This window comes from Oxyura jamaicensis, chromosome 1, assembly GCF_011077185.1.
Source record: "Oxyura jamaicensis isolate SHBP4307 breed ruddy duck chromosome 1, BPBGC_Ojam_1.0, whole genome shotgun sequence".
Lineage (NCBI taxonomy): Eukaryota > Metazoa > Chordata > Aves > Anseriformes > Anatidae > Oxyura > Oxyura jamaicensis.
Genome location: NC_048893.1, coordinates 194,157,075 through 194,169,356, shown reverse-complemented (window position 1 = coordinate 194,169,356; position 12,282 = coordinate 194,157,075). Strand labels below are relative to the sequence as shown.

General features: G+C 39.8%; 1 protein-coding gene across 3 annotated transcripts in view; it reads right to left on the bottom strand.

Moving 5' to 3' along the window:
• Positions 1–801: 801 nt before the first annotated feature.
• The window catches only part of SLC36A4 (solute carrier family 36 member 4), a 110,792-nt gene continuing 99,311 nt past the window's right edge, over positions 802–12,282 (bottom strand). For all 3 annotated transcript variants that reach the window (XM_035328845.1, XM_035328838.1, XM_035328855.1), the window contains one exon: positions 802–4,882. In XM_035328845.1, the coding sequence (XP_035184736.1) occupies positions 4,581–4,882 (302 nt within the window). In that variant the 3' untranslated portion in view covers positions 802–4,580. The remainder of the gene's footprint in view (positions 4,883–12,282) is intronic.

The following is a 12,282-nucleotide window of genomic DNA, read 5'->3' as shown; positions in this document are numbered from 1 at the left end:
TCATAAAACAGTTGTGGGGTTTTTTTGATGGGTGACTCCCAGGGACATTTGTACACTGTTTCTGTTTAAATTGTGTTTATTCAGGCAAGTCGGTAATAGGTCAAATGATTCTGGAAGCCTAACTGAACACACCTTTAAAATGCCTTGTTATGTAATGGGGAACATAAGTACATCTGCAAAATCAGATCTCCAAATTTGAATCTGGCAATTGGAGAGCACATGAAAGCTTGTACTTCTGGTTTTGTTTCCAACCAGTAATTTCAATTTTAGTTAGAAAATTCAGAACTTTCAGATTGATTTCTTCCATACCTAATTATTCAGAACTCAGTACTTAAGCAAGGTTAATACTTAAGCAAGGTTAATACTTCAGTTAAAGCCAAGTACATACCCAACTATGATAAGGGTTTGTCCTTTTTTTTTTTTTTTTTTTTTTCAAAAAAAAAAAAAGGCTTTTTCTTTGCAGTTTTCAGAAGTGAACTAAAATTTCAGTGGAAACTCCTGGCTGCCCTTCTCCATTTAGGAATTATCTCATTTACTAAAGTACCTCTGAAAAGATGCAGAAATCTTACTTTAAGTGTGCTCTCATGAACAACCTTGGAGTGGAAGTGGGATTATTAATAAGTGCCCCCAAGACTTTGAAGTGAGATTTATTATCAATGAAACTTCACCTCTTGAGCATGTCTGACAGACCCATGTCAATTGCTTGCGTTTCCTTGGTAATTTCAAAATAAAACAAAGGTAAATTCTGCATTAAGGCAGCTATTTCTTCTAGTGAGGTAATGTGGTGATATCCAGGAAAAGAGTTAATAAGCAGAAGATTATTATTGTTGTCTTTATTGATACAGAAGATTTAAGTTACAGAACATTAGGTGAAGCCACCTTCTTCCTCACCCGATATTTGAAGATGAACAGTTACAGACAAGAAAATGATCCAGTTACTTATAGCGCAGCTAATGATTACATTACAATGGTTAACAATATCATGCTGTAAAATATAAGTGCATGTTCAGTATATAAATACAATAGCTTTCTGTTCCTTGTCAAGAACATAAGCCAATCACATTCTTCAGTTTAATTTACCTTGTGCTAAAGTACATTTCCTTCTTAAATATATATTAATGTAAACCAACCCATTAAATCTGGAGTTCCACTCCTTGCATCTTAACTTGAACTTTCTATTACAGTACTGTAAAAGCTGAATGAACACTCTTAGTATTCAGAAGAGGTTTCTGTCAGATTTCCCATCTTTTAAATCTTTGGCAATGTTTCACAGGAACACTCTTATTATTCAGACGTAGTAGTTCTTTTCTAGTTCTATTAGTGACATTTTAATCGCATCCAGAGCAAGATACTCTGATTCCTCACTCCTTCTATTTGAAAGAGCAGGCCACACAAAGCCCTGTATGAGTGTTAAAATAATGAAAATCCTACACTGTAGGAGAAAACCAACATTGTATAAAATATATTAATAAACATTTTAAAGATGCAAAAGATACACAATTAGATATGGCAACAGTGACCCACTGCATAAAAACACTACTTCATACCTGGCCAATCAATGGCAATACCTCTGTCTGAAAATCTGCCCCTTGACAGACTGCTCCCCTGCCAGACATGGTAGTAAGATCTGTACGGCTTTGTATTCAGGCCAGCTTATCCAAAGTTTGATGGCTCAGATTAGATTCCTCAAACCTATCAAGCTTCTAAACAGGCGGCCTGAATTTCCAAAAGCTGCTGCGTTCATCTGTGCTATAGGGACCCATCTCAGCAAATCTTCATGTCCTTATTCCCTTGCACCTGTCAAAAATTACCACCAGTCTCTGAGTTGGTCAACTTCTTCTGCACCCTGGCAGGACTTTCTCAGAGGTGTTCACTAGGACACAATCACTGAAGAACAGATGATATGAATGGACTTGAAAATCCCTTATTTTCCAAACACATGTGGGTAGACAGATGCAAATCAGGAAAAATAGCTTTAATTTAAACACTATTGGTCCCATTAAACATGTTCCATGCAGAAATATTTAGTATCAAGTGACACATGTTGCACAGAAACACAGTCTATCAGTGTATGGTTTAGGAACACAGCAGGTTTATTACCAAGCAGACTGAAATATTTATCTTCAATATGTTTCAAAACAGCTTAAAAAAGCCTTGAAGACAAAAAGCTGAAGTTACCTTTTGCCTCTCTGTTAAATTACCTGTGTTTGCTCCTCAGCGGCACTTTCATACATAAGGTTAATACCATAGCATTAAACCAGCTGAGACTCAGCCCTTCAAAGTGCCTGGGAAGTATTTAACTTAACACTAAAATAAAAATAAGAACATTGCTCAGAACTACTGCTTGAACAAGGACACACAGCTCAAACTACATGCTGTAACAAATCCCTATCAGAAATGCCTTCAGTGGAGACGAAAGTGCTCATATACAGTCACCGCATGGCAGATGACGGGAGAAATATTCTGAAGAGAAAATATAAATATAGATATATCTAGCTCTATATTATTTTAGCACTGTAATGCAAAATGTTAGATTACCAAAGGGTAAATTTCTGAGGAATATACAGAAAGCAACCAAAATATTACATAAATTCTTAATTTGTATGAATATAATAAAGAGGTTTTGGCATACCATATGTCTTGGAGGAACATTATAGTTAAATATATTCCTTAGAAAAAGGAATTTCTTCATAACAGAAAGGACTATGATAAATACAGTTCTATTATTTTACAAAATATAGAGTGTTTTTAGGAAACAAGACCAAAAATATAGCTTTGGCATTTGGAGTGAAAAGTCACCTTTGCAGTGTGAGCCAGAAAGTCAAATATGAGCCCTGAAAATCAGGATTCTGGCTGGGGACTCAGCACGCTTGCTTGCTGAACAGAACTCGTTTCTACCCAATTACCAACTTATCAACATGTTCTTTTTTCCTTCCAAAATGGACAAAAGAAGTAAAAATTAGTAAAGGGCATGTTAGATCCTATTTAAGGCAGAACATAAGCATGCAAAAATAATTGTTATATGCTCCAGTAGAAATATAGTTAGTCTACAGACTTAGCAATATGTACACAGCAATATGTAAAGGGAAAAAAAAATACCATTTTATACATTTGTACATTTGAAATTAAGGATAAAGTAACAGTGTAAAAAATGGGTTAGGGCAGCAGTTACCAAAATGTACAAAAATAAACTACTCATATCATCTTTTGTGGTGTTGGATTTTTTTGCTTCATTAAAGAAAGTAATATTGCTCTAATAAACAACATTTTGTAACATTTCCTTCAAAATACAAAGGAGATAAATAATTACTTGCTAAAAATATATCATTTTCACATGTATGCCCTATATCTCATACAAGCTGTACCTTTCTACAGTACCAGCAGTCGAAAGCAAGTCCTGAGACAACCCACACCTTCAGACAGCCTGCAGGCAGGTGGGCACTCTAGGGAAAATAGGCTTCAAAGCAGAAACCCTCTGTGCCCCCCTGCAACTCACAGTGCTGTGAATTACAAGTTCCTTCACAGATAACCCACAGCTTATATGTGTGAAAGTATGGTGTAAGCTCCATTCTAGAAACTAGTGTTTCATCCTTTTCTTTCTCAAAAAGAAGTTACCATCATGAAACCTGAAGCTGCTCGGGACTGCCCTACCCCCGTGGCTCTGCAGAGCTCCATGGATGCCATTTTCCTCTTTTGCTCTAATAAAGGATGCAGCCTTTACCTCTAAGCCTTGCCCCTCTGTCTCACTTGTCCATTTTTCAGCTTGAATGTTCAAACTGTCAGCATGAAAAAGTGCCTTTATGCTTACTGTCAGGTAACCCACCAACCACAGGTCTGCCATACTAGCCTGTGCTAAGAGGGTTTGGTGCTTCCAGTTGCTTGAAGAGCTCCCCTTGGAGCCAATGTGGAAAGACTGCGCAAGAGCGACTGTCATTCTGCACAACACTCTGTGATTCCAGACAATCCGGCTCCCGGGGACCAGAGCTACACAACAGTAACCACCTGAAAGTTTTGCCAAGGCAAACGTCAAAGTCCCCAGAATGGAAATAAAAAACACAGGTCTTCATTTCTAACACTAGTGTCCCTGGTTCACTGGGGTGCATCCCGCTAGAGACAACCAAGAGAAGGTCTGTGCATCACTGAACTCCCACACGAGCCCTTAAAACAGAGCTGGAGAGAAAACAGTAGTGCCTAGACTTTGTGTAGAGATATGATGGACGGACTGACTTCCACCTTTTCTGAGGAGGAAAGCATCTTGACTTCCTTAGGAAAACCCTTCTTCTGTTTTGCAAATAATCTAAGATCACATTACCTTCCTGTATCATTGTATGTATTTTAAATCCTGACACCAATTCAGTTTTTCACTAGATGAGCACAGAAGATTGAGAGCAAAGGGGTAAATTCAGGTAGCAGATCTGAAGTAATGAGAGAAAGAACAAACAACAGAGTGAGAAAGGGCTGCATGCAATTTTTCGATAATTCATTTAAAATCCACTGGAATTTGTCCCATGTGCAGGTCTGCCATCCATCTTGGATTCTCATTAAGGAACAAAATAGTTCATGGCGTATGGTCGTTACTTTTAGCCAACCACCAAGTTTGTAGCATTCAAATCAGCAGAGATGCTCTCCGTTGTGTTAGTTAGAACCAAGGATGCAGGGTAAACGATTTCTTCAACCGTCACATACGTCCCTGTTAAAAAGCCAACGACTCCAATGACAGCTATGAAAAGGTCTTTGAATATCGTCCACAAACTTATGTTTTCCTTGTAGAAAGTGAGGATTTCAACCAGCGGTGGCAGAATCAGTGCCAGAGTGCTGCTGCTGACAGCTCCAACAAAAGAAATCACCAGGTCCAGGCGAGGGATCAGAACTGCTACAGCACCTAAAACACAAGGAGAACAATATTGGCTGTAGATTCAACATCCTGCATAGATTAATGTATGTGTTTGTGAGTAAGGTACATTTTCATGTTCATGGGAGATACTCAGTTTTGATTTTTAATTTCTGTATGAGTTGGCATATCTCTAAGTTAAAGTTTTCTTGTACTTACATGGCAAGTAAACTCAGCCTGCAAATTACAGAGAAATATGAAATTGTACAGAGACATTTTTACTTTTTAAAGTTTTTTTAAGCCAAAATAATACAGTTCAGGCAGAACAGTGGAAGGAGATGGTGCATGGTGCTCAGGATAATAGTAAAAAAAAAAAAAAATCACTATTAATAACACGAAATGACATTCAGTTCTCCAAAATGGACACAAAACCTACTGGCCACTCGGCAATTTCAAACATTTCCATCACTTATCTACAGACTTGTCTCTTGAAAAATCTTGGTCTATACAACTGCATTCAGTGTAAGAAATGCCACTGTACCAGTTGCCTGGTTAGCTAAATAAGAACTTATTTCTGCCAAGATACAAGTCTGAAACCAAGGCCCACCAAGCCTGGTGGCATGGCTTGGCCAGCCTTACCTACTGAATCTAGACGCTTGTTGGAAACAGCCCATCCTTACAGGAGGAGCAGAACCACTTCTGGTTTTAACCCCCTTGGCTGGCAACCCTGGGCAAGACACCCTAGTATTAACTTAGATATGCCCGCTTGTCATGTAATGTTTTCATTTCCCTTAGAAAATAGCTTTCAAAGGCCAGCTGAGCATAGGTTCCAGCATGATTGAGAGAAGGAAGCAATTGGAAAGAAAGGGAATGGGAAAAACTGCTGTAAATACCAGAATACCAAAAATAGCACATAATATGTTTTGGTTCTTCCATACCTCCCCTCTAAACCGTTAAGCCATACCAAAAACATGTTTGGCTTTAGAGTAACTCCTCTACCAACTAAATATTCTGGAAATAACATTTCTGGTGATAAACAAATGGCCCAAGCAGGACGGAAATCCTCACATAACACGCAAGGATGAAAACTAGAAAGTGTGTATTGGCTTCATAATTTCTCAGGCTGAATTATCCATTTGCAGAGCATCTTTGCTGGGGACTAATTGCCACTGACAACCTGAAATTCTGAGAAATCTGATTATGAAAGGCAACATAGCCAAATTATGTTATTCCTAATGTTCTCTCCATTGAGGATATCCAACTTGAGGAAATCTGCAGTGGCAAATATACTTGTGACAACAGAGACACGGGTTAGTAAATGCTCATACTGCAGCGCAGTAGCAACTATTTTGGCTCCAGACGTGGTACAACACATCATCCCACTTATTTTGTTAAGAGCGCACCAAACTTCTCTGCACTTCCAGTTTTGAAACAATCATGAGCTGAAGGAGTTCAGTCCTGTCTGGTGAAGATACAATCAAAATTCACTTGCACAACACAACAGTTACCTGCTGCTACCAGGTAGCTGCCACAAGGCACCATTTGCTACACATTTTAATAAAAAGCCTTGCTACAGAGATACCGCATAAAAAAGAGGTATGGCTGAAGGTACAATACCACAGAGGGATAAAGGATTCTCCAACCCACCCTACGTGAAAGAGCTATATCATGCACAGATCTGACAAGGAAACTCTTATTAATTTGTTCTTGCTTGTGAAAACACTTTGTGATTTCACAGAGATATGAGAGACACAATGAGGCCAGAGAAAGCTTGGGTAGAGACAGAGGTATCTTTGAGAACCCTTAAGAACATGACAGTCAAAAATTGATGAGCCAAAATTTTTATCCCACCGTTATGATAGACCTACTCAATGACAAGCAGTTTCTTCCACTGCATGAGTATGACACTAATAGACTGGAAATACCAGATGTTTACACATTATCTAGGACAAGCTGAACAGGATGACAAAGGAATTACATCAAAGTTAACACAGTACCCACCAAAAGTCCAAAGTCACACAGTACCCACCTCTATAACTTTTGTGGCCGTAACTCTGCTCCGGCCATCACTCTGCTGCACTGATACTTGCCCAGCAACGCACAACAGGTAAGTAACTGGAAACTGCAGTTGAAGTATGTTTGCAATGACTCTCAGCTAATGAGTATGCTTAATGTGATCTTCTGAAGCACAGGGGAGGGCTACACATTTATCATCTTGCCAATTTGAGTTGCCAGTGTATTCATCAAACATAGAGTTTCAATTTTTGTTATAGGCCTCTTTGATGTCTACATGTGTCCAGAACTTAGAAGGTACTGATTAATTTATAGTTGTTTGCTTTGAAACATTCTGCTTTATTACAAGTAATGAGAATATTTTGCATAATTTTTAATTGGAAAAAGAAAAACTACAGTTTATAATTGCTTCAGATTACAGAAAGCAAAATGTTGTGTGTTGGTTTGGATCTTGTCAAATGTTTGGCTTATATGTATTTGAACAAATCTGGGTATCACTGTGGGAGGAAGTTTGGAAACATGTTTCAAGGCCTCACATATTTTCTAACAATCGAAGGGAAATGCAAGTCCTATATATTATCTACCAAAAAATGCCCTCAACAGTTAAGAATGGGGCCAATTTCTTCTCCCAGTTTCCAAGAGAAGTATTCAAGGAGCACTTCGACAGGCACAGAGCCTGATTTTCCCAGCCATACACAGGTTTCAAAATACCAAGTCAAGAAGAAATTCTGAACACTTATCAACAGTCACGGAACTTTCTGGTATGGAAGCTCTGGGAATCCCAACTGAAAACAGAAGCCCTACAATATTAAAGTCAGACTTGGGTTTTGGCCAACAGTTAAAATGTTGAATGAAAGAAATCTCTAATGGAAGACCAAGAGCCATACAAACAGCATCTCACAGAGATATAAAGGATTGTAATACATTACTTCTACTTTAAACTCTACCAATTTAAAAAAAAAAAATAATAGTATGAATAAATTCTCTAGCCTGTCTCAACCATGTAGTAACACATTTGTGTCAGCTGGGGCTTTTGGGGACCCAGGAGAAATATAGTAGAATGTTTCTATTTTCATAAGGCACATATTAAGCTGGTGGAAAGATACCATTAATTTTATTCTGTTCATTTTAAAGCACTTCTTCTTTTACTAATGTCTCTCCCCATTACAGAATCAGTATACTACTAGCCAGACTTGCATGCTGAACTAATTTCAGCGTGATCACTGTGGGGAATAAAAAGTTTCAGTTCCTCTTTACTACCACTTTTCCAAGAGCATTGATGTATTAGAAATGGGTGCTTGACACATGTTTTCAGGACAATTGTCCAAAAATAAATTGTCCTAAAAACATAAAACAAAACTGTGTTTTTAACAAGACAGGAAGCTATAATATGGCAAGGAACGAGGAAGGAAAAAAAGTGCCTACAATTAAATGTCTGCCAAAGAATTCTGTCTGCAGGCAAAATGGCACTTTAAAATACCAGCCCAAATCCTCCTTACTATTTTAATATCCCAGCCTGTGCTCCCTCCTCATATAAAGAATGCCTTCCTTGAGAGCTCCACAATGGAAATGAAACTGTTTTGATACATATATACAAAGGAACACAAAACCAAGTAGAAACCTGTTATTAATCTGAAGAGAAACTGTCTAATGCAAATAATTAAAGCTTTTGTGAATAATTTTCAGAGCTTTGCACACAGTTAGCAAAAACATACACATTGGTGGGTGAAGTTTAAGAAAAAAGGATTTAGATAAAGATCCTGGTATTACATAATTGTGAATTAGAAACTTATTTTTTTCTGGCTAAAAAAAGCTAATTAACAGAGTTTGAAGTGCTTTTTGAGCTGTTCTTTGAGACATCAAAGGACTATGAGGCATACAGAAAATGTTTTTTTTTAAAAAAGTTGATTGCATTTTCACCAAAAAAAATCATTTTCTTAACACAAGTTCTTTAAATGCATGCTTCTAAACAGCAGTTCAATCTCAAAACCAAAATCAAACAAAACAAAAGAGAAAATATATTGTGGTTGTACTACAAAGTGTCAAATTCTATTTTAACACAGAAATAAAGAAGCATCTCGCCAGCAGCAGAACCACATACCTTGTGTGGTTGCGCTTTGGTCCCTTTAGAGTGAAAAACATGATCATTATCACTAGGTCCTTCTCACCTAACCTCCCATGTGCCCTCTCACTACAACTGCCTGCTTATGATTGCTTTACTTATGCTACTTGGAAGGCCTAGAGTCATTCAAGACAGGATGGGCTGAATAACCGTGCCCTTCACAACGAGAGGTAATAAAGGACACTGCCCTGGCAAAGAGCAGAGCCCCAACAGCAGTGTGCTCAGGTGGCCAAGAAGGCCAACGGCATCCTGGCTTGTATCAGAAATAGTGTGACCAGCAGGGCTAGGGAGGTGATCGTCCCCCTGTACTCGGCTCTGGTGAGGCCGCACCTCGAGTACTGTGTTCAGTTTTGGGCCCCTCACTACAAGAAGGACATCGAGGTGCTTGAGCAGGTCCAAAGAAGGGCGACGAAGCTGGGGAGGGGCCTGGAGAACAAGTCCTACGAGGAGCGGCTGAAGGAGCTGGGCTTATTCAGCCTGGAGAAGAGGAGGCTCAGGGGCGACCTTATCGCTCTCTACAGATACCTTAAAGGAGGCTGTAGCGGGGTGGGGGTTGGCCTGTTCTCCCACGTGCCTGGTGACAGGACGAGGGGGAATGGGCTAAAGTTGCGCCAGGGGAGTTTTAGGTCAGATGTTAGGAAGAGCTTCTTTACTGAAAGGGTTGTGAGGCATTGGAACAGGCTGCCCAGGGAGGTGGTGGAGTCACCATCACTGGAAGTCTTCAAAAGATGGTTAGATGTAGAGCTTAGGGATATGGTTTAGTGGGGACTGTTAGTGTTAGGTTAGAGGTTGGACTCGATGATCTTGAGGTCTCTTCCAACCTAGAAATTCTGTGATTCTGTGATTCTGTGAACAACCTGCTCCATTCCAGGGGCTCCATTCCTTGCCCAGAGCCCTCCACAGCCGTATCTTCAAGGTGTGGAATTCATCTTTTAGAGCACTTTGCAGCACAGGTTTCAAAGGTGTTTACAAGAGCTTAATAATAACTTATATTCTCTTTATTCCTTATGCAGAAAGAAGCTTAAAGAATGACATTGGAACTACTTGCAGTTTCCAATTTTAAACAAAATTTAGTGTCACAACAATCACATGCAGGAGGAAGCGCAGATTTACAGAGGCCGCGGAGAAGTGGCAGTGATGTGCCCATAAGGCAATTCCTCCCCTGACTCGCTTCCTTAGGACCTCTCAGAGCAACTTGCTCACACCTAGTAAAATGCCAAAGTAGCAGTAAATGCACTTCTCAGCCTCCTCACCCAGTTCACACGGGTAATGCCTATCCCTCATTAGATCTTCAAAGTTCGTGTTTTCACTAGGCACCCCCTTTGGATGTCAGCATGGAAAGCAAACAGGGCTGTGAGGCCCTACAAAGTCCCTCATGCTGCATTTTGCATGGAACTGCAACAGCAAGTGGCCTTCCTAAAGCCAAGGTGCACAGGTGCTTGGCACAGAACACTGAATTATCTGCAACAGTATTTCAATGTTCAGTGAAGAATAACCTGTGGGCTCACAAACGGCACCTGGCTAGGCTGTTAGATTTGAGATGCTGCATTTATTCATTTGTCTCTGCAGTAAATTTAGTTCAGCTTTGCTACTGATACTTAGAAATCTCTTCAGATGTACTTTAGCACAGCAATTTAAACAAGTATAATGTGCAGCTAGATTCAACAAATGAGTGTAAAGCACACAGCAGAATACTAATTTTGAGCTCCAAATGGATGATCTGATACAATTACAGTACTGACACTGCTCCCACTGCCAATCAGTCTCTTTCAGGCATCTTATCCTATAGATCCTCTAGAAATAAATTTGCTATTAAACTGTCCCCTCTACTTCAGTCTCTTAAAATAAATTGCTACTCTGAGACAGCTGAAGGGCTCCCAGCAGTGCAAGCAAAAATGAATGTTGCTCATTCAAGGACAAGACATGTTTTTGTCATGGGAAGCAGAGGTAAAGAAGAGAGTTGGGAGCAGCAGCAAAGCCTTGAAGAATCAGTCATGCTGCTTCCAGTGGTGCTGAAAAATTGTATTTCCCTCCGCTCACTGCCATCACTCTATATTCTCTATTTTTTCCTGGCTGCACTATGTATATATCAAGGGGAATTGTGAACTGGGGTCACCGCCTCCCACCCTGCAGGTGAGCTGTGACACATGGCTACTTTGCCATCTCATGCCAAAAACAAGACCTGGGAGGTAATAAGTTAAAACCATCTTGTATAAAAAGCAGATTTTCTTGCCTTCAACTTTGAAAATAAAAAGTTCATTACAAACCTCCTGATTACTATATGAACTGAGCAAAAGCTGGTATTTGCTTTCAAGTCTCTGATACCTGTCTTCAGAAGCCATTTTTCAGTGATGATAACAGGACATTTGAGACCAAACACATATGATGCCAGAAAAAGACTGAATGAGGAGTTCATACTAAGGATGGCAAAAGGCATCACAGAGATGTTCTGAGGCAGAAAGTGTTCACTCTCCTGTTTTTTCTTTCTCCTTCCCCCCCCCCAGGTTCAGAGGTATCTGTTTCATTCCACTACAGACTAAAACTCTAGATCAAACCATTAAACCTTTCATGAAAGGCAGTTCTTTGTGGTAACCTCTGACACTGAGTAGGATTTGGGAATGACATCGCGGGAATGGACATGGCTGTCATTCCTCATATAGAGCTTCTGTGGAGCTGTTATATCACTTCAGCTGATTTCCACAGGGAGGAAAATGTGTTCACATAGCGGTGTGGACGTCAGCGTTGCTGCAGTAATGAAGCAAATGATTGGATTCTCAAGTTGTTTTTAAGTATCCAAGGTTGCCTGTTTATTTTGGGGGTATGAAAACAGAGATTTTTTTGGCACAATCAATATCTACTGTGCATGAGTGCACTGTATTATTACTGACATGCAAATAAATAGCTTGTGAATTCACTGCCACATATTAAAACTAAATTCAGAAATTATGGCCACAAAAAGACAACCATCATACTGACCAATGTACCTTCAAAACAGTGTTTTACCACAGCTGGCGTTGCAGGCACAAGCCAGTTAGAGCCTGCTGTGTTGATGGATGATATAGAAAGACCGAGCTGCCAAGTGCCCTGGCCTCACAGAGAGAACCACGTGCAGGTTCTGCTCGCTGTGATCACGGGCTTAGGCAGCTGAAGTACTAAATTATGGCTTGCAGGCCATAATGCAGTCATCTACAGATGTTTTCAATCCTAATTTGTTGGCATTTCGCCTCACAAGGTGAAGTTCAGAGAACTGCTTGATTCATCATGTGGGGAAACCTGGCTGACAAATGCGTAGCTGTCCCCAGACCAGGCACAGCCG